The sequence below is a fragment of the Sus scrofa genome, chromosome 7, assembly GCF_000003025.6.
Source record: "Sus scrofa isolate TJ Tabasco breed Duroc chromosome 7, Sscrofa11.1, whole genome shotgun sequence".
Taxonomy (NCBI): Eukaryota; Metazoa; Chordata; class Mammalia; order Artiodactyla; family Suidae; genus Sus; species Sus scrofa.
Window position 1 is genome coordinate 115,303,822 of NC_010449.5, and position 22,534 is coordinate 115,326,355.

At 53.5% G+C, this 22,534-nt stretch overlaps 1 protein-coding gene across 1 annotated transcript; it reads left to right on the plus strand.

Annotated features, from left to right (window-relative positions):
- Window positions 988–22,234, plus strand: OTUB2 (OTU deubiquitinase, ubiquitin aldehyde binding 2). The gene is made up of 6 exons (XM_001925368.4): window positions 988–1,204; window positions 13,253–13,348; window positions 14,616–14,734; window positions 17,759–17,843; window positions 18,402–18,596; window positions 19,486–22,234. The coding sequence occupies exons 1-6, from the start codon at window positions 1,202–1,204 to the stop codon at window positions 19,690–19,692; spliced, it is 705 nt and encodes a 234-aa protein (XP_001925403.1). The 5' UTR covers window positions 988–1,201; the 3' UTR covers window positions 19,693–22,234.

A 22,534-nucleotide genomic window follows, 5' to 3' on the forward strand; every position in this document is an offset into this window, starting at 1 on the left:
TCTGTTTTTGTTTAAAATCCTCACTACTAACAAAATATTTTTCCGAGTTCCTATTATGACTCAGCGGTAATGAACCCAACTATTATCCCTGAGGACAAGAGTTCAATCCCTGGCCTTGCTGGTGTTGCTGTGACTCTGGCGTAGGCCGGCAGCTGTAGCTCCGATTAGACCCCTAGCCTGGGAACCTCCATATGCCACGGTTGAGGCTCTGAAAAGACTCCCCCCCCAAAAAAAAAGAAGAAAGAAAGAACCCAGCAAGTGCCTGGGGCAGAGGGTGAAATTGGGGTGGGGAATTACTTGAGACAGGGTCCTGGAAGTATTAATACTTATAAAATGGGCACATACAATTCACCGGAGCTCCCTTCCCCCACCCAAAGCACCATCCTCCAGGGGCCACCAGCTGATGAATGAATCTCTGAATGATACATATTCCTCTGTTTAATGTTCAACAATAATGAGCTTGTATGCAGGGTGAGTCACCAAACCTGGTTCAGGGTCTGTGCCTCATATATAACCATACAATTCCAGAGGCACAGAATCAACCATCCTGGAAATTTATTCATTCAACAAACACTAATTGGATGCCTGGCAACCTACTGATTCATGAGTTGAAAGGGGGTAAAATATTATTTAGAAGCTACACATGCAGGCAGGTAACTTAATGTTACTGGACACGTTTTCCCCAAGCGCCTGTCCTCTGATCTTTAGCAAACTATACTTATATGACCTGGTTTATGAATTAATGGAGAGCCAGCTAATCTTTCAGAAGACTTCAATTTACGGTTTTGGTTAAAAGCCCTTCATCCTTCACAAATGAAGACCTGTCTTTCTGGGTTGGTCTAACTCCTTTGCTAGTTAAAAGGTTTCTGTGTCTTTAAGAGGAGGCGGTACCCTGTCAAATAGGCCCTAAAACATAGGCTAAAGGTGCGTGGGGTCCCACCCACTTTCTGTGACGTCTTGTGGCCCGGCTTCTGATTGCCCGCTTCAGACGTCAATCGCGGGGCGTGTGTCTTGCTGGGACACAGTGGAGGTCTAACCTCTGGTTTGCGGAGCGGTCGGGTGTATTCTCCGCTCGCCCCCACGCCCTCGAGGCCCCCGCCGCCCAACCCAACGGCGGATCCAGCCAGTGGCTCCCACGGCGCCCTCCCGCACCGGATCGCTCCTCGCTGGGGCGGGACCTGGCCCGACGGCTCCGGTCACTATGGTCAGTGGTCCTGGGGGGAAGCGGGGAGGAGGAGTGGGAAGGGGGGCGCGGTAGGCGGGGTCGCCGCCGGGGCGCATGTGCACTCGCGGATCGGGGGTCGGGCTCGAGGCTCAGCCCCCAGCTTCAGAGCCGCCGTGTGCGGACCCCTCGGGAATACTGAGTCCGGGCAGGTGCTGGGGACCCTGTCCTTCCTTGGAAAACCTCGGTAGACGGCCAGCGACAGGGACCCAGCCTGACTCCGGGTCCCCCGCCCCCGGCGCGTTTGTCCGGGGAGTCGCCTAGTGCTTGCCCGACGGCGGGGACAGGGAGGCTCCAAGGCTAAGGGTCGCCTCCTTTTTGTTAAGTAGCCCCGGAGTCGGCAGCTCACAGCTCCACCCACACGAGGGCTCAGCCATGAGAGATCTCCCTACTCCCACGCCCCACTACTGGGCCAGGGGGGTGCACGGTGGCCGGACATCCTCTCTGTCCTGCATATCGACCGGAGGGCTTTAGAGTTGGGACTCAGGTCTCAAGTTGTTAGGCACGGAAATGAGGGGGCCAGGCAGAGCTAAGGCTAGAAGAACCCCTGCTTCAGAAAGCGGAAAGAGACCTCTGAGCCAGGCTAAAACTAGGGCTTTGGCAGATGGGGACACTGAGGTGCAGATGTGGAGGGGCCCAGGACTCATTGTAGTGGACTTGGACTAAACCCAAGTCTCTGGACTCCTACTCCAGTGCTCTTTGCGTTCCATCAGTCCATCTGGGTGTGGTGAAAGACTAAAACTCTTCAACCATCAGCCCCCCTGCCCCTGGGAGCCTGTAGAGAACAAGGGCTGGTGGCCTGGCTTGTGGTCACAGAGCCCTGAGTTCAAATCCCACCTCCACCCCTTGCAAAGAGGCTTTGGTTGGTCGCTCCCCCTCCTCAGTGCTGTTTCGCACATCTGTATAATGGGCCGCCTCGAGGACCACGTGAGGTGATGTGCATGGAGCACTTGGCTCAGGTGATGAGCCGTGGCTTTCCCTGTGACAACAGAGTCCTGGAAATGGGCTTGCACAAGTGCTTGGTTCTTCATACTTGGCCTCCTCCCTCCCATGTCTGGGCAGGGAAGTGGGTCATCACTGCGGGCAGCCACTGAGTTGCAGCACGGGTCAAATCCTGGTCACATTCCGAGTGTGACTTGGGCAGCCAGGTCATCTGAGCCAGCTGCTGCTGGGCGTGGCTGAGGCTTCTGGGGCATCTGGAAGCACCAACTTCCCGCTTCTACCAGTGCCTAAGGGTTTACCTAGCTCTGCTGCTCCTGGAAGGGGGCCCAGGGGTTTCTGTATCACCCACTAGGGAGTGGCCGGAGCTAGGGTAATAATGGGTTTAGCCACCCTGGAGCTGAGGCTGGCATGCCTTCCAGCCACCACCAGGTAGGTGAGAGCATGGTGGGGAGCTGGGCACTGGGACCCGAACTTGTGGCCTTAGTGCTGCACAGTGAGGCCTCTGACTCCATCCTCCTGTCTGCCCTGGAGACCAGAGTAGATGGAGTCAAAGGCATCTTTCGGGGGCTGCCTGGGTGCCTTGGAGAGAGATGAAGTGATTAACTCCTCAAGTTAACTCAGGATGTCTGCCTGGGAATCATGGGAGCATAGGGGTGCCAGAAGCAGTGCAAGATGTGTTCTCTTCGGTTCACTCAGCATTTATTGAGCACCTGCTGTTTGCCAGGCCCCTGGGCTCTGTAGTGGTTTTTTGAGTCTGCATGGTGTGGATGGTGGTGAGTGTGCGTGTGGTGGGCAGAGGAGAATATCTTTGCAAAATATAATGTCTTCTTTCCTTATCCATTTCAAAGTCACTGGGCTAAGCTTGAGGAAGGCTCCTAGACAGAAAATACAGAGGAGTTCCCTGGTGCTCAGTGGGTTAAGGACCCGGTGTTGTCACTGCTATGGTGCAGGTTCAGTCCCTGGCCCAGGAACTTCCACATGCTGTGGGCACAGCCAAATTTAAAAAAAAAAAAAAAAAAAAAAAGGGAAAGAAAGAAAACACAGAACCCCTTGGGAAGGCAGTGGCCGGGATAAGGCCAAGGCTTGGGGCTGCCAGTGGCGGGAGGTGTAGGTAGTGAAGGATCTCGTGCTGAAAGGGCATTTGACATTCAGTGAATGGATGAGTGATATGAATAACAAAACCACGGGGCCCTTCGTGCTTTGTTCTTTGGTTTGTCAAACCAGCCCCCAGGAGGCACCTTAGTCGGGCACTCATGAGAAAGACCAGGGGCCTGCCTCTCTCTTAGGAGCTCACTGCCTGTTGGACCAGACAGCACTGGACACAAGCCATTCCTGAGCTACTGGTTGTGACCTAAGAGGCCTGACCAAGGGCTTGGGGAGCACAGCAGGAAGCCCTGTACTCTGAGGAAGCGGGCATGTCAGGGAAGACTTCACAAAGGGGCCTTTTGAACAGGGTGCTGAAGGATGTATAGGAGTGTTCGGAAAGGATTTGAAGAAGAGTATATTCCAGTCGGGGTGGGATAGTGTGCTTACAGGCCTGGAGACGTGGTTAAGCGTGGGATATTCGGTGAACTCTCTCTCAGCAGGATGCAGGGAGCTCAAGGGAGGGAGGAGAGATGAGTCTAGAAAAGCAGGTCAGAATGTGCTGTGAAGGGCTTCGCATGCTGTACTGCGGGGCTTGGGTTTTATTCTGCAAATGTGGTGTCGGGGAGGGCGGACCATAGCATATTCCTGACAAGGAAGAGATGATCCGTCTGGATGGTCTCTGGCAGCGGAATGGACGGAGGGCCAGAAGCAGTCAGGCTGGAGTCCGAGACCAGCTCATCCATCTGTGTTCGCTCATCCACTCGTTATGCATTTTGGGGGGCAGTACTGTGGAATCTGGTCACGGACAGGCAGGCTAAGTCCCTGTCCTCATGGAGCTGACATTCTAGTGGAGGGAGATGGACAGAAGGCAAGTGAACGGGGGAACCCACATGGCAGAGAAGGCTCCGAAGCAGTAAGAGAAGTCAAGGCCGTCGGGGTGGAGAAGGGGCGATTTTAGGGTGGTCAGGGAAGGAGCTTATATCATCTGAGTCACTGAAGAGGCTACAGAGATGCATTCCGCAGGCAGGAAGAGCATGTGCAAAGGTCCTGTGGTAGGGATGGGCGTGTCTTGTTGCAAGAACACAAAGAGGGTCTCCTGGAGCTCAGGAGATTGAGGGGAGCAAGGCAGATGGTGTAGGACCTGGGCAGTTGTCACCCAAAGGTTGAGTCTTTTCCCAGGTGAAGGAAGCATTGGGAGGAACTGGGGCAGGGCGCGCCCTCATCTGGTTCGCATGGTCTGAGCCTATGCCAGCTGCCGTGGGGGATGGTGGGGATGGGGGTGGGAGTGGAAGCCAGGAAGTCGGTGGGCAGGCGCTGGTGCAGCCTCCCTGGGGACAGACAGTGTTGGCTCCAGCCAGACCGAGAGCAGAGCCAACGGGGGAAAAAAAGATGGGAAGCGGCTCCCTGGGCTTCGGCGCAAGCTCTGTCTGGCTGGACGGGCTTTTGAGGATCCGGTGACAAATGGAGGGGGTGTTGGGGGTGGAGGGAGAAAGCAGTTGGGGCACAGGAATTCGGGGGTGCTGGTCAGACATCCTGGTGGCTGGTGGTGTTTGGAGGCTGGAGCTCCAGGGAGAAGTCAGGGCAGGAGAGGAAGACAGGAGGGTCTCTTGAGGAGGAGGGCGTGAGTCCAGGCATCGAAGGAGAGGGGGCCAGTGTCTGAATTCAAGGTCTCTGCAAGGCAGCAGAAATGAATCCAATTAGGAACCATGAGGTTGCGGGTTCGATCCCTGGCCTCGCTCAGTGGGTTAAGGAGCTGGCGTTGCCAGGAGCTGTGGCATGGGCCGGCAGCAACAGCTACGATTAGACCCCTAGCCTGGGAACCTCCATATGCCATGGGTGCGGACCTAAAAGGACAAAAGACAAAAAAAAAAAAAAAAGGTCTCTGCAAGGCCAGCCATGAACTGCGACCCAAGGCGGGGCGGGGCTCAGATTCAGGGTCTTTGCTGTTTCCTGAGCTGAACAGCAGAACAGGGCGTGGGGGTGATAGGCTAACAGCACTGCAGAGACTCCCATATCTTAAGCCCCAGAGCCTGCAAACAGGGTGCCCCCCACCCCTGGCCCTGCCACAGGGCTTTGCAGGTGTCATGAATTAAGGGTCCTGAAATGGGGAGCGTGCCCTGGGCTACCCAGGTGAGCCAACAATGGGTCCTTATAAGGAAGAAGCAGGAGACTGAGTGAGAAGGAGACGTGATGGTGGGAGGAGGGGATCCTGAGCCAAGAAGTGAAGGTAGCTTCTAGAAGCTGAAGAAGGTAAGGAAGTGAGTTCTCCTGAGAGCCTCCAGCAATGGAAGAGAATAAATCTGGTTGTTTTTAGCCACTGAGTTTGTAACTGGTTATGGCCACAACAGGAAGGCGGTTCACAGCACTAGGTCTCCCCTCAATCTTGGGCCTCCAGATTTTTTTTTTTTTGGTCTTTTCAGGGCCGCACCTGTGGCACATGGAGGTTCCCAGGCTGGGGGTAGAATCAGAGCTGCAGCTGCTGGCCTGCACCACAGCCACAGCCATGGGGGATCCGAGTCACGTCTGCGGCCTACACCACAGCTCACAGCAACTCCAGATCCTTAACCCATTGAGTGAGGCCAGGGATCAAACCCACATCCTCATGGATACTAGTTGGGTTCGTTACTGCTGAGCCACAGTGGAACTCCCTGGTTGCCAGTTGGTTCACTCATCAGTGAAAAATGTTTGATTATTCCAGATATTGGTATATTATAATCATACCCTAAAGTAGACATTTAAAAAGCATTTCCTTCCAGACCCTGCAAACAGCCCACTGTGGACACCCCAGCCCCAGCTTGGCAAGGCCAGGTTCGGAGCCGTGGGGAGCATCTGAAAGTGACAGGATCTCCTGAGAGGGGTGGTTGGCCGAGTTCTGGGCCCTGCCCCTCTGGAGGACGAGCCTGGAGACTCTGGCTCTGCCAGGAGGGAGTTGGTAGCTTGAGATCCGGCCGTGCGGTGAGTTGTGGCTTCTGGGGGCTGGGCCCAGAGTCGGGTCAGCCCCACCAGCAGAGCAGCCTCAGAGGGACGTCGGGCAGGCCATGGGCCAGCATGGCCAGTCGGGGCCCAGGGAAGGCCCCCCAGCACCTCAGTGCCTTGGCTGGGGGTACATACAGATGCACCGAAGGCCACGTTAATCGGGGTTTATAGGCAGAGGCCTGAGTTCCAGGCCTGGCTGTTGAGCCATCAGGAGTGATGACAGGATACACATGAGGATTGTGGGTTCTTTTGGTGGAGGGTGAGAGGGGACAGAAAGGTACCACGTCTCTTGACTACCTTTGAGGTGCTGGGTGACCACGGTCCAAGTATCTCCCTGGATTGTCTCACTGTGTGACCTTAGGCAAATGGCTTGACCTCTCTGGGCTTGAGTTTCCATGTGTAAAACTGAGCTTCTGAGAGACTTAAATAAGATAACCCCCAGCACCTGGCTTGCAGAAACTGCCCAGCAGAGGTAACTTCATCGTTCAACAAGTGGTTACGTAGCCCCTGCTGGGGGCCAGCAGCTGTTCCAGGCACTCGGGTTACCATGATAAAAGGGGCAAAGGACCCTGTCCTAGGGAGCTTCACGCTCCTGTTATCTCACCCTCACGAAAGCTCTCAGAAAACGCTGAGCTATAACTCTTCCAAGAGGGACCCACGGAGAACTCTCAGGAGGGACAGGGGTCTTTGCTTGGATCACATATCATGTTTGGGGACAGACCTTTAAGGCCTGCAGCACGGAGCTGCCAGAGCCCAATCCTTCCAGCTTGGTCCCTGACTGCCCTGAAGTTCTCTGTCACCCCACCGTCTCCGGAGGAGTCCTTGGAGATGCTGGCACAGTGCTGGACCAGGGGTCCCACTGGCAGTGGGACCTCTCTATGACTCTGCTTGGTGACATCCTTACCAGAAGCTTTCAGGGCTTCAAATGCCACATCAGGGTTGCAGGATCCATGGACTGGGATAAAGGCGGTAGGCTGGGGTGAACCTGTATTTTTATGTGTCTCGGGCTGGTTGAGGGACCCTTGGGGCTGTGTGGACAGGCTCAGGATCTATAGGGAGGCTTTGGAGGGAAAGGAGGCTTTCCCTGCAATTGGAGGCAGGGGCGTGTGGATGGGGGTTGGGATCAGGTGCAGGGTCGGCAGCACCGTAGTAGGGCTTACGAACTAGTTCTGTATTAGGAGAGAAGAGGACTTCCACAAGGACTTGAACTTGGTCTGAACACCAAGCCCACATTCTAGTGCATTAGGCTAGTTCTCAGGGCTGCTGCGGAGGAGCCAGTGTTTGGAGAAACGAGAAATATCCTTTTCTCAGGTTAGAATATATCCTTGACTCCACAGCTTAGAGCTGTTTCCAAGCAGAGGTGCTCTGCCTGGATTAATTTGCAAATATGCAAACCAGTAAGTTAAGGCCTGATATCCTTTCAGGTGGCCCGATTAGGTCCGACAGGACAGGCCAGGCCTGTCCTCTTCCCATAACATCCTGGAAGTTTTCAGCCATGATTTAAAGAACACATCACCAGGGAATTCCTGTCGTGGCTCAGTGGTAACAAACCTGACTAGTATTCATGAGGACACAGGTTCAATCCCTGGCCTCGCTCAGTAGGTTAAGTATCCAGTGTTGCCGTGAGCTGTGCTGTAGGTCACAGAAGCAGCTCGAGTCCTGCGTTGCTGTGGCTGTGGCATAGGCCAGCGGCTGAGGTTCTGATTCAACCCCTAGCCTGGGAATTTGCATATGCTGTGGGTGCGGCCCTAAAAGACAGAAAAAATAAATAAAAATAAAGAACACATCACCAGTTAGCGTCAGCCAGGGTCGGACCTAGAGTATTGTACCCAATTTATGGGCCAGTAAACTGAGGCTGTTCTTCCATGGGGGTAACCAGGGCTCTGCTGGTGGGGAGGGGAGGGACCACCCAGGCTGACTTGGTTCCCTCTCCACTTGCTAGGCAGGAACTTGTAGGTGCCATAGTAGAAACCTACTCATGCCTCCCAGTGGCCCCGGTAAACCCACCTGGGACCACCAGGGGGCGCTGGAGCTAACCCAAGACCCCATCCCAGGGCAGGATCACCAACCTGGGAGCCGTTTGCCAGGCGTGGTAGATCTTAAATAGTACTGAGCGAAGAAGAAAAGCCATGATATCTGTAGAATAATTTATATGCACATCTAAAACACATGCATAACACAACTCTGTCTCTTTTAAAAAGACATGCATTCCACCTACGTGAGGTCCCTGGGAGAGGCAGATTCACAGGTGGCCAGGGGCCGGGGGCAGGGGGAAAGGGGAGTTAATGCTTCTTTCCCTTGAAGATGATGAAGACGTTCTGGGAAGGGTGGTGGTGACAGTTGCACCACAGTGCGAATGTACTTAATCCCACCGACCTGCACCGTAAACATGGCTATGGGGGTGTGTTTTCAGTACGGTTTGCCACAATTTTAAGATGACGGACACATACGGAAAGACATGCCATGGGGAATGCCTGTGGCGGTTCGGGGATGGGAACAGGGCTCAGGGATGAAGGGGAAAAGGTGACAAACTCTCATCGGCTGAGACGCCCCCCCGTCCCTGCCCCCAAGCCGCTGGTTAACATTGTTCATCTGAATTGGCTGTTTTGAGTAGCCTAAGTAAATCTGTCAAGAATGCCAAGTCAGTCCTTCTGTGGCAAGTGGGAACCCTGGGTAAAGCCTCCCAGGCATAAAGCAGGTGTCCCCGTCCTGCATCCTCCCCCCTGCAGTGTTCTCACCGCCAGGACGAGTTTCTATGTCCTAAGTTCTTATCTCCCATATTTAAGATTAAATCCTTTTTTTTTTTTTTTTTTTTTTTTGTCTTTTGTCTTGTTGTTGTTGTTGTTGCTGTTATTGTTGCTATTTCTTGGGCCGCTCCCGCGGCATATGGAGGTTCCCAGGCTAGGGGTTGAATCAGAGCTGTAGCCACCAGCCTACGCCAGAGCCACAGCAACACGGGATCCGAGCCGCGTCTGCAACCTACACCACAGCTCACGGCAACGCCGGATCGTTAACCCACTGAGCAAGGGCAGGGACCGAACCTGCAACCTCATGGTTCCTAGTCGGATTCGTTAACCACTGCGCCACCACGGGAACTCCTAAGATTAACTCCTTACGCTCCTTTTCACTCCCCCAGTGAATCATCTCAGAAACCACTCATTATAAAAATAGATGATCAACATGGACCTACTCTTACAGCGCAAGGAGCTCTACTGAGTCATCTGGGAAGAGGATCTGAACAAGGGTGGATATGTGTCCATGTCTAACTGGATCACTTAGCTGTACACCTGAAACAAACACAGCATGGGAAATCAACTCCACTCCAATATAAAATAAAAATTAGGAGTTCCGATCCAAACCGTGGCTCAGCTGGAAACAAATCTGACTGGCCCCCCTGAGGATGCAGGTTCGATCCCTGGCCTTGCTCAGCGGGTTCAGGGTCTGGCGTTGCCATGAGCTGTGGTGGAGGCTGGCAGCTCCAGCTCCAATTCGACCCCTAGCCTGGGAACTTGCATATGCCGTGAGTGTGGCCCTAAAAATAAATCATTAAATTAAATTAAATTTAGAAAACTACTCATCAAATAGAACTGATTTTGTGTCCGCCTCCCCCCCCCACCATCTTGCTGGTTTTTGCTTGGGGCGGTTCGGGCACAGGCAACATTCAATACAGCTGCACTATTTTTTAATCAACCTGTTGTTTTCGAAAACCCAAGTCATCATTTTAAGTCAGCTCTATGTAAAAACAAGACGTTTTGCTAGTGAGATAAATAATGGGACTTTGGAATGAAATAAGATGGTGAGTGAGAAGGGGGGTGTCAAGTGGGAACATATTTTAAAATATTACCTGTCGTCATCTTGCCCTCCCCTCAAAGCAGCAGAGGTGGATTTTATTTTTTTAATTTATTTAATTTATTTATTTTTTTATTTTTTCTGTCTTTTCTAGGGCCACACCTGTGGCATATGGAGGTTCCCAGGCTAGGGGTCTAATTGGAGCTGTGGCTGCCGGCCTGCACCACAGCCACAGCAACACGGGATCTGAGCCGCATCTGCAACCTACACCACAGCTCACGGCAACACCAGATCCTTAACCCACTGAGCAAGGCCAGGGATCGAACCCGCAACTTCATGGTTCCTAGTCGGATTTGCTAACCACTGAGCCACGACGGGAACTCCAGAGGTGGATTTTAAAATTTAGAACCTATGGAACCTGTGTATATTTGCTTTATTAGCAAAATTAACTGTACACCAGCCATTAATATTTATTATGTCGATAACATAAACCTTCCAAGATTTATTTATTTATTTTTTAGGGCCACACCCACGGCATATGGAAGTTCTCAGGCTAGGTGTCGAATCAGAACTGCAGCCACCGGCTTACACCACAGCCACAACAACGCCAGATCTGAACCACGTCTGTACCTATACCACAGCTCATGGCAACGCCGGATCCTTAACCCAGTGAGCAAGACCAGGGATCAAACCTGCATCCTCATGAATGATAGTCAGCTTCGTTTCCACTGAGCCATGATGGGAACTCCAACCTTCCAAGATTTCGAATGGGTCAGACCCTACATTCTTATAAATGTGCCAATGAAGTTAATAAAGCCAGCTTAGTCGAAGTTAAAACAATTGTAGAGTTCCCTGGTGGTGCAGTGGGTTAAGGATCCAGTGTTGTCACTGCTGTGGCTCAGATCACAGCTGTGGTGCCAATTTGGTCCCTGACCTGGAGACATCCACATGCTATGGGTGTGGCCAATAAAAAAGTAAGTAAAACAGGATTGTTTTCTCTTTTATTTTCACCTGGAAATGGAACACTTTTAGGCTCCAATTCAGAGCACGTTTAGTGAGCAGCGTCATCTCGTATGGATACAAAACTAAAATGGAAAAAAAATATCTTTTGAGGTTCCCATCCTGGAGCAGTGGAAATGAATCCAACTAGGAACCATGAGGTTGTTGGTTCGATCCCTGGCTTTCCTCAGTGGGTTAAGGATCTGACCGTGCCATGAACTCTGGTGTAGTTCACAGACGAGGCTCAGATCCTACGTTGCTGTGGCCGTGGCGTAGGCTGTAGCTCCCATTGGACCCCTAGCCTGGGAATCTCCATATGCCACGGGCGTGGCCCTAAAAAGCAAAATGAATAAATAAACAAACAAACAAAATTAAAAAAGGAAAAGAAGACCATATTTTTCCTTAGGATTTACTCTAACAACTTTCATATGTAAGTGTTCATTTTCTTTATCATGTCGTATGTTACATCCCCAGTACTAATTGATCTCATCACCGGAGTTTGGACCTTTGACCGCCTTCTTCCAATTCCCCCTCCTCCTTCCCCTGCCTCTGATAACCACAAATCGGCTCTTTTTTCAATGAGTTTATTTGTAAAATATAACGGACCTGCCACACTGTATGAGTTCCTGTTGCACAGCACGGTGATGCCGGATTTCTCTGCATTTCGATCTCCGCGGTCAGGTTACTCTCACTGAAGATGTTACATCATTACTGACTGTAGTTGCCCCACTGTACATTTCGTAGCCCTGACTCATTTATTTTGCAACGGGACGTTTATCCCTCTTAATCTCCCTTCCCCATTTCTCCCCTCCCCACACCTGCCTCCCCTCTAGCAACCACCTGAGTGTGTTCTGTATATATAACTCTGTTTCTGTTGTGTTACGTTTGCTCATTTTCTCTTTTCGGATTCCGTGATTCCGTGATAGCATATGATATTCGTCGTTATCTTCAGTCAGTGTAAGAGTCTCCAGGTCCCTCCATGTTGCTACAAATGGCGCTACTCTTTTTTAGGCTGAGCAATATTCCGTTGTATGAATACCCACATCTTTATCCCTCCGTTTATGGATGGCTGTGGGGGTGGCTTCCACACCTTGGCAATTGTAAATAATGCTGCAGTGAACATAGGGGTGCACACATCTTTTCTAATTCGTGCTTTTGTTTTCTTTGGATGATTACCCAGACGTGGGATTGCTGAGTCATGTTCTATTTTTAATTCTTTGAGGGCCCCGCCTACTGTTCTCCAAGTTGGCTCCAGCACTCTGCATGACCACCAACAGTGCGTGAGGCTCCCTGTCCTCCACATCAGCCCCAACATTTGTTATTTGTTGTCTTTTGGATAATAGCCATTCTGACAGGTGTGAGGAAACATCTCTTTGTGGTTTCAATTTGCATTTCTCTGATGATTAGTGATGTTGAGCATCTCCTCGTGGGCCTGTCGGCCACGTGTGTGGCATCTTTGGAAAAATGTCTATTTGGATCCTCTGTCCATTTTTTAACTGGGTTGTTTGTGTTTTTGGTGTTGAGTTATATGAATTCTTTGTATATTTTGGATATTAACCCTTTATTCAGACATATCATTTGCAGACCCCATCTCCCATTCAGTAGGTGGCCTTTTCCTTTTGTTAAAAATTTCTTTTGCTGTGCAAAATCTTCTTTTTGGGGGAGGTGAGGTGTGGAGCATGCATTCATGGCAGGTAGGGATCAAACCTGCACCTCAGCAGCAACCCGAGCTGCTGTAAGGACAATGCCATATCCTTAACCCACTGCACCACAAGGAAACTCCTGAAGGCCTTTTTAGTTTAAGGTGACCCCATTTGTTTATTTTTGCTTTTGTTTTCCTTGCCTGAGGAGACCTATTCAAAAAAATATTACTAAGCCCAAGGTTGAATAGCAAAATACTGCCCATGTTTTCTTCTAGAAGTTTAATGGTTTCAGGTCTGACATTTAAGTCTTGAAACCATTTGGAACTTACTTTTATGCATTGAGGTATGAGAGTCTATAAAATGCATCCATTCAGAAGTTACAGGACGGTTCCCCTCTCTTGATGGGGCTGATCCTGACTCCCCGCCGGGGACCGTGGCATCCAGGATCCTAGTCGGGCACGTGCACCTGCTTCTGTCGGTGGGGAGAGTAACAGTCGCTGCGTCCTGCAGCCAGCAGTTCAGAGGTTTCTCCTTGGTCCGAAAGCCCAGCAGCCGCTTTTGAAATTGTCACAGCTTCACCTCTTTTGTCTTTCAGAGTGAAACACCTTTCAACCTAATATCAGAAAAATGTGACATTCTCTCAATTCTTCGGGATCATCCTGAAAACAGGATTTACCAGAGGAAAATCCAGGTAAGGCAGGGGGTCAGGAGGAGGGGAGCCTGGGTGAAATGGGCTGGAGGTGGGAGCAGAGAAAAAGGTACCACTTGGAAGACAAAAAGGCTTCCCATTTGGATCAGGTTCCTGAGCAAATTAAAGGCCTCTCAGAATATCGTGATGTTGGGCATTTGCCTTGGTGACAAATCCTTTAGTTGCAAAAACAAAAAAACGAAAAACAAAGGGCATTTTTTGGCACTCTCCTGAGTGCTTCCTTTACTCGTGAGACCTCATTACACCACTGCAACATCAGGACTTGTATTACCCACATTTTACAGCTGAGGGAGCTGAGGCCTGGAAGTCGAATGGCAGGTGCACAGTCTTACAGCTCACGTGGGGATGAGCGGCTGTTTGGACGAGGCAGCCCTGGTCTCATGAAAGCTGCATTCATCACCACTCTGCCAGGGCACCTCCCACTCTAGCCAGAGGTTGCCAGCAGGAGGCAGGGACAGTCAGAGGACACGGGCCACAGGAGGAGCCTGAGGGGCCCCCTCTCCCTGCCTCGTTGCACTTCGGCAGGACTGTCCCCTGCAGCTGCAGGGAGCACTTCTTGGGGCAGGAGCAAGGGCTGGGCAGCACACCGACTCTCGTGTCCCCTGGAGCCTCCTTGGGGACTAAGATGGTTTCCCAGGAAAGCTTCCCTCCAGGGGCCCCGTCAGCTCCAAGCCTGCTCATCGCTATGGTGGGAGCAGGGACTCCCTGACCCCTTGAAAGGCAGGCCCACGAGGCACCCGAGGGGCCTCCGTTTCAGTGGGAAACTGACAGCGAGGAGCAGAGCTGGAGGGGGCTCTGAGAGACCTTTGAAGGACGGGCCAGACTGCTTGGGGATGTCTGAGGAGGCCTTTCCTACTGACGCTGTAAACTCCTGGCCCGCCTGGCAGCCAGGCCCAGCCTTGCTGCTTCTGCTCCTCTCAGTGCCACTCCTCCAGGAAGTCTTCCTGGACTTCTGAAGTCTGATGAAGATGCCACTGGCTCGTGGTACCCCGGGGCTTCCCTGTCCCCCTGTCGGGATCAGCTAACTGTCCACCTGTAGACCGTGGACTCTAGGCCGCCACAGGCGAGGTGGGGCCCCTGTTCACACTCAGTGCCTGACATGGGACCCACTCTGTGTGTTTATTTTTGTGGGATGAATAGAGTTGGGACACTGTGAAGGGCAGCCAGTCTGTGAGGAGGGAGCAGGTGTTCATGGGGGAGGCGGGGTGCTGTTGGCACAGTCGCCCTCCTGTCCTTCTGTCCCCTGCAGGAACTCAGCAAAAGGTTCACCGCGATCCGCAAGACCAAGGGAGATGGGAACTGCTTCTACCGGGCCTTGGGCTACTCGTACCTGGAGTCTCTGCTGGGGAAGAGCAGGGAGATCCTCAAGTGAGTGCGGCACCGGGACGCCGGCCGGGCTCCCGGGCTCCCGGGCTCCCAGGCTTCCAGGCTGCGTTTTCTGCTACCTCCGCCCAGAAGCTCCCCAAGGGCTTTTCTTGGGCACAGCCTGGCAGCGGCACTGATGCTAGGGGATGCCCAGCTGCCCACTGTGGTGGAGGTGGGGCAGCCCAGGGGCTGGCTGGGGATGGACCAGTGAGCTGGTGGGCTTTTTCAGCCCTCTGGTTCGAGGGTGCCCAGGTGCGTTGCCTTGGGTGTGTTCTCGAAGACTTGCTCCAAGAAGAGAGCAAAGAAGTGTTGCCCTGTTGTTCTGGATAACTTCAGCTGACCTTGGTGTGTCTGCTGGTCAGCCTGGATCTGGGGTTGGTGCTGTCCAAGGTCCCTCTGTCCCCACAGCGATCCTCCTCAGCCCCTCAGGTGTTGGCTTCACTTGGGGCCTCCCATCCGTCTTTGGTACAAACCAGCGGATCTTCTGCAGATGCAGATTCCAACTGAGTAGGTTCCGCATTTCACATTTCCCATGAGCTCCCCGGAGAAGCCGTGCTGCTGGGCCTCAGAACACACTTGGAGTAGCAAGGAGCGAACCTTGGATGGATCCTTAGAAGATTCGATGGAGGCCCCAGGCCTCCGCATGAGGCACCCTCCCACACGCACGCTCCAGGACGGTGCGGTGTGGCGAAAGGTCACAGAGCGCCTGAGGTTGCTCCGTGGACCCCGGTGGCAGGTTTCTGTCCTCCCCTCCTTCTAGGGCACCCCCTCCCTGCAGTCACTGCAACTGGGTGCCACACACACAGGCGGTGTGGTGGGCCCTGGGGATGCAACAGCAAACGAGATAACTCCCTGCCCGTGGAGCTTGCATCCCAACCGAAGATGGGCAGGAGGTTCGGACAGCATTTGATGTGTCAGATGGTGAAGTCAGGCAGGGAAGGAAGCCACGTCGTCCAGGGGGAGGGGATGCAGTTTTAGGGAGGGGCTGGGGAGGCTGTGGGCGCAGGCGGGGCAGGGCCTCCTGGGCCTTAAGAAGGGTCTTGAATGTCAGCCTGAGTGAGATGGAGCCACAGAGGGTTTAGCAGAGCAAAGGGCCTGACCTGCAGCTGCCGTGTGCAGGATACACCAGGCGCATGCGCCAAAGAGCAGCAGCGGCTGGGGTCCAGGAGGGCCCGAAGGAGAGGTTGAGATGGTGGCGTGAGCAGGTCGAGAGAAGTGAGCTGATTCCAGATGCACCCGTGGCTGGGGTGGGGTGGGGTGTGTGAGCGGAGAGAGGAGTCAAGGGTGACTGCCTGATATTTGGCCTGAGAGTTACCTGGATGGGGAAGCCACCTGCTGCACAGGGAGGCAGGGATGCAGGATTGGGAGCTCGACTTTGCGATGCTGAGTTCGAATTGGGCCACCCAAGTGGGGGCCAGCGGGAAGTAAGAGGCTGGTGCTACCCATTCTGTAGATGAGTAAACCGAGCCTCGGGAAGGTTAATGACTTGCCCAAGGTCACACTAAAGCGGTGTGCTGCTGAGAGGGCCTGCGCTCCAAGTTCTGATGCCAAACTCCTCCCTGTTCCTCTCCTCGTAGGGGTGGGAGTCCTTCGTTCCCCATGACCTGGGTCTCCTTGACCCAGTGCTGGCACAATGGGTCGGCGGCCACTGGTGAGGAATGGGCGTGTGGATGCAGAGGGGGTGTAGAGGCACATGGCCAGGGAGGGGAAGGAGTGATGGCAGGAGAGCCGGAGGCAGAGCTGTGCACATCACAGCCTCACAGGGACAGGGACAGAGGCGCCCCTCGTGGAGGCCTGTTGCCATCACCCGTGCTGCACAGAAGGGGCACCTCCGGCCCAGAGCTGGAGAGCGACTTAGCGGGGCTGCAACTTGGCAGAGCGTTCCTTCCCATACCGGCCCAGCCAGGTTCACGGCCCGCTGGCAGTGGCGGGGTGGCGGGGCGGGGGAGCGCCCCTCCTTCCTGGTTAGGTGACTGCATGCCACACGCACCACCCACCGCACCGCCCCTCTCCCTGAGGCTCAGCCTCACAGGCCTAGACCAGGTACTAGGTCTCCACTACTCAACTGTGTCCCCAAGGGTACCAGGACAGGTCCCAGAGGGGAACAGGCCAGTAGGGGGCCTGCGCTGGGAGCACGAACAAAGCAGGGGTCACGGGAGCAGGTCTCGGGGGATGGTCAGTGCTCGCAAAGGTTTAACGGCTGCTGGGCAGGGAGCCCTGACGGGCCCTGTTAGTTGATTTGTGTGGTACACGCGACAGGATTTTTTTTCCCCCAGTGATCATGGGGTCACTGAGCCGGGAGCTGATACGTAACACACTCCATAGTGCAAATTGTATATCCCTATCCACACACTATAGACAAAGACAACCTCGAGAGCACAGATTATAATGTTTTAAAACTTTCGTTTTAACACCTGGATGGCAGAATGCTAAATTTAACAGTTAGCTCTCAGGAGCGGGTACCAAACCGCACTAGCACACCTCTGAGAAGCATCCCTGGCCGAGGCGACAGCAGGTGCTAAGGGGTGAGAATGTGCCTGGGGAATGGCTGTGGGGCGTGAGGGAGGCTGCAGGACTGGAGGTGGGGGGGGGTAGTGAGCTTGGCAGAGGAAGAAGGCTGTGGCAGGTCCCTCTAAGGTCCCTGTGGAGAAGGGACCAGGAGCGAGGGAAGGTTGAGTGTGGCCAGGGCCAGAGATGGTGAGGACATGCTGAGTACCCTGCGGACAGGACGGAGGGACAGAGTCGAGAGATCTTTGAAAGGCAGAGTTAACATCATCTGGGGTTTGGCGGTGGTTGCTCAGTTTCCTCATCTGTGAAATGGGTGCGCTACCCACCACCTGTGATTGTACAGAGGGGTCCATGGGGAAGTGCTTTGAAAGGCAGAAAAGTCCTTCACCTGTTTGTGACATGCACCCTCTCAGGTGTGTGGGTGGGGGCTGGGGGGCTGAGAGTGGATGACAGTCACTGGTCACGCAGGTCGCAGCAGTCCCCCCACCTCATTCCCGTGAGCATGTCTTCCCCTTTCAGGTTTAAAGAGCGTGTCCTGCAGACCCCAAACGACCTTCTGGCTGCTGGCTTTGAGGAGCACAAGTTCCAGAACTTCTTTAATGCTGTGAGTTAAGCTGGACACAATGGCTGAGGGACCAGGGCCTTCCTCACTGGCAGAGTAGACAGGAGCTGGCACTGGCTGGAGTCCTCTCATGGCCCATGGCCTGTGGTTGTGCCTCTCTTGTTCCTCCCAGCTGGGAAGGACTGGAGGTTCTTCCTGCACGTGGGGACATCAAGGGGACAGGGGTCCCAGGGCCCTGGCCTCCCTCTGGGAAGAGGCACCTGCTTTGGGGAAGTAGCTCTCGGGCTGGAAGCTCCTCCCGGCCTCACTCCGCCCACCCCCTCTCCACCCCACTCCCCTGGCCCCGCTGTGAAGCGAGGAGCCGGAGGACTCACCTCTCATCTGTACAGAAGCGCCAGCCTCGGCCTTGAGGGAGCCTCCAACGGCATCCTCAGATGGGCCTCCGGGTAAGGGACTCATTACAAAGTGTCCCTAACCCTGTTGCTTGGCTCTGGTGGGATCTCTGATTGATTTGGGTGCTTTAACCTGAGGATCTAAAGCCAGAAATGCAGGGAGGGAGGGGCGGGGCCTGTCCCCGGGCTGATGGTGGCCGGGGTGCAGTTTTACAGCGTGGTGGAGCTGGTGGAGAAGGACGGCTCCGTGTCCAGCCTGCTGAAGGTGTTCAACGACCAGAGCTCCTCGGACCGAATCGTGCAGTTCCTGCGCCTGCTCACCTCAGCCTTCATCAGGAACCGCGCGGACTTCTTCCGACACTTCATCGACGAGGAGATGGACATCAGAGACTTCTGCACTCACGTAGGTCCTGGGCCCAGCCCTCTCTCCTTAGGAGACTTCAGCACCAGCACTCCCTAACCAGGGGACTTGGGTGTCAAGCCTACACCGCCATGCAGAGAGCACTAGATTAGCAAGCCCAAAAGATCCTCCCGGAGTGGGGCTCTGGGCAAGTCACTTTCCCTCTCTGGGTGTCAAGCTTCCCCATCTGAGAAGTAAGGGTTTTGGACTGAACTGTTCACAAAACTGCAGAGAAGCAACCGCAGAGTCACATTTGCCCTAAGACGTGTTTTGTTTTATGATGTACGGTATTTACCTGAAAGAGTGGCCAACACTTAAACACTGGGCCATTTTTGTATGAATGTTTGGATTTCTCTGGAAACATCGATCTAGCTCCCCAGGCCTTTTCTTGTATGACCACAGTCAGCAGGATCTAAGTGGCAAGTGCCCTAGCTCCTGCGACACGCCAGCCAGCTCGCAGCCGTCTGTCTCTCCACTGACTCACTCGCTAGCTCTCTGTAGGCACGGAAGCTTGAGATCCCCTTGTGACAGAGTCCCTCCCTGTGCCAGGATTCTCTGATTATGTGCGTTAGGAAGCCAGAGCTGAAACTCTTGCTCCTCTTTCCAGATTCCTCAGCGTGTCTCTTTTCACACAGAACTAGGGGTTGAGAATCAAAAAAAGATCAAGATTCGAGCCTTGCAATTCTGGCTATTTGTTACCTCCTCACTGAGCCTGGGTCTCCTCCTCTGAAAAATGCAGGTGTCAACATCTGCCTCATGGGTGGTTGTGGATTTTATTTCCCAGCGCAGAGGTTTTGACCTAGGACCATAAAAGCCAGGGTTGGACTTTTCACTTGCCCTCTGCCAGGCTTCCCTCCTCAACTGGGTTTTTCTTTCGTTTTGGCCTCTGCAGGAAGTGGAGCCCATGGCCATGGAGTGTGACCACATCCAGATCACAGCCCTGTCCCAGGCACTGAACATTGCCTTGCAGGTGGAGTATGTGGACGAAATGGACACGGCCCTGAACCACCACGTGTTCCCCGAGGCCGCCATCCCTTCCGTTTACCTGCTCTATAAAACATCCCACTACAACATCCTTTACGCAGCCGATAAACGTTGATTAATTTTGGGCCATGCAGTGGAGCCTGTCACCTAATGGGACTGCATTCTGAATGGAACATCATGGCTTTGCAATTTTTTAAGCGATTTAGACTGTAGTTAAAAATGTGCAGCCTTTGGGTCAACATCACTGGGAATAAGGCCTACTCCCTATGGACTGTTGGTAACTTGGTGATATTTTTAATATTTATTTTCAAGGAGGAACAAATATTTTCTAACCCTGGGGTAGGAAGCCAGAACTCCTGGCTCTACTCTCAGTCCCCTGAGACCTTGCGTAGGACACCTCCCCTCTCTGGGCCCTTTTGAGGAGGTTCCTGCCACTGTTGACATCCTGTTGGATAAAAATGGGGTCCTCTGGTTTCTTTTCACGAGGGGCAGCGCCTCCCTCTTCTGGGAGGAAAAGCTCAAGGTCAGCTGTCTTAAGTGACGTAACCAGTTCTATAAAAAAAGTCAACTCAAGCGGCTCTTGGACTGGACTTCGGTGGATGGAGCGCTGAAGCTAACTTGAGTACGAGGGCTTCGGTGTACTCCCAGCCGTTCACAATGGAGTGTTTTCTTCCCCCTCACTTGAGAAATAAGAGGCTTTTATGCCAGAGTCTAGAAAGGAGCCTGTAGCCGTCTGCATGAAGCCTCTACCTCCCTCAAGGCCAGGGCCGTCCCACCTGGACAGAGGCTTGAGAAAGACTAGGGTCTGGGACCAAGAAGCTGCCTCGTCAACCCCAGCACATCCTGGATGGAGACTTGAGACACTCGGGCAGGTGGAGACATGGACCGGCACCGGCAGCCGCAGGCCCCAGCTGAGCAGAGCAGACGTCTTTTGAGGCTACCACTGGCTTCCTTCCCCTTTCCCCCTGTCTGGTTTATGGGCTGCTGAGAGGTTAGGTGGGAAGAACAGAGCTGCATGGAGGAGACTGGCAGTGGGGGAGACCACCACTGTGGACACTGCCTGGTAGCCAGGAGTGTCTGGCCAGTCTCCTTGTTCATCTACCTGGACACGGCCCTTCACCTCCTCACCTTGCTGCCTCGGGGCCTCGAGGAGCCCTGGCTGGGCTGGGGCACAGCCAGCAAGCTCTCTTCCTCTGTGGGGGTGGGGGGTGGGGGGTGGAATTGCCCCTTGGGGTGGGCACTTCCTTGATGGAAGGCCTTCTCATAGGAGCACCGGGTAACAGACTGCTCCCAGTCCATACACACGCCAGACTCTCATCACTCTTCCGCCTTTGTGAAGTCCGACGTCAGGGTGCTTTTAGTCTCAGGCAGGGACCCAGGTTCCCACATGGCCCTTGGCTGGAATCGGGACCCAAGGGCTCAAGCTAAGTGACTGTCACTTTTTCACAGGAATGTATATCTGCCCCTCATCTCTTAACTGGCTCAGTGTCCCGCCTTGCTGTGACAAGTGCACCGAAGAGTGGGGGTAACACGCTCCCTGATTTGTCAGCATCACAATCCCTGTTTCCAAACAGGGACCGAGCTCAAGCTCGGCTGCCCTGTGGGCTTGTGAGAGGGGTCCTGGGCCTCCGGCTGGGCTCTCGAGCACAGCGTCATCGGCACTGACTGCCACCGAACAGCACTCAGGGCGAGTGCGCATTTACAAAAGCAGAGCTTTTTCTTTGGCAGACAGGCTGCAGAAAGTCCCCCAAGATGTGTCTAGGCAGTGCTTCCAGGCCAAGAGCCTGCCAGTGCTCAGAGGGGACTCTCCTTCCCCTCTGAAGAGAGCCTATCAGTTTAGTATCACTGCTCAAGAGAGGCAGGCTGTTTTCATGACCTTGTCCTCTGCTCTCCCACTTTTCACAAAACCACTGGCCAAATCCAAACTGCTGTTTTCCCTTCACTGTGGAGGAAAAGGAGTGGCAGGATGCAGAGGAACTTTAGCTTAGTCAAAATCCAGTCACCTGCAGGCGTGCCCTTGCTTGTCTACAGCAGCCAGTCACGCCGGGGATCACACTTCGTGGTGATTCTCCACCTGCCCCACAAAGCCTTCTCTTTCCAGACCAAAAGCTGGAAGGAGACTTTATAAATCAGTGTGAACGGTTAGCAACAAAAAGAACTGTTGTTCTGGCTTTTGGTTCCTATTTTAAGCACAAAGGAGCTTTGGAAACAGGCTGCCTGAGTTCAAATCTCAACTTTATCATTAACTATGTGACCTCAGCCAAGTCACTTCAGCTCCCAGAGTTCCAATGCCCACATTAGTGAAATGGAGACAGTACCAACACATCACAGGATTACTGGTTCAAGTGCAACGAGATTACGTGTGGAAACAATTTTAAGAGCTGACACACAGTGAGTGCCCTCCAAATGGGAAGCATCTCCCCTTCCGTGTCCCATGGGATGCAGCGGAATGTTGCAAGAAACACACCAGCTTGGCAGTGGCACTGTGGTTCCCCAAAGAGTAGGAATAAGTTTGCAGACCAAACACACTCCTATGAGCAAAAATGGGGCAGGGGCTGCAGCTCAGTGAGGGGCTCCCTAGAGGCCCCTGACCCGGTGGGATGTAGGCCAGGCAGTTGGTGAAAACGTTCTCCTAGCATTAAAACAGTTTCTGGAAATTTTGTCCTGGCTTCTTAGTAGTTGGTACCTGCATGCAGTGAAGATTACTGTTCCTATCCCACAGGGCTTGTTTGTGTGAATGGATTAGCAGGGGCAGGCATGTCCTTGGTTAGTTAAAGGACCAGATGCTCAGGAAATTCTGCCCTTGAGCGGAGCTGGAGGTGCCAAAGGAACCAGAGGCCTCACCAAAGCTTCACCTGATCAGGTCAGAGAACTGCCTGGGAGGCTGGCCCTATCTTTTAAAACCTACCTCTCTGTGGAGTTCCCATTGTGGCTCAGTGGGTTAGGAACCTGACAAG

Coding starts and splice junctions, on each gene's coding strand:
- OTUB2 (XM_001925368.4), top strand. Junction 14,735..17,758: donor AAGAGCAGGGAGATCCTCAA/GTGAGTGCGGCA, acceptor TTCCCCTTTCAG/GTTTAAAGAGCGTGTCCTGC. Junction 18,597..19,485: donor TCAGAGACTTCTGCACTCAC/GTAGGTCCTGGG, acceptor TGGCCTCTGCAG/GAAGTGGAGCCCATGGCCAT.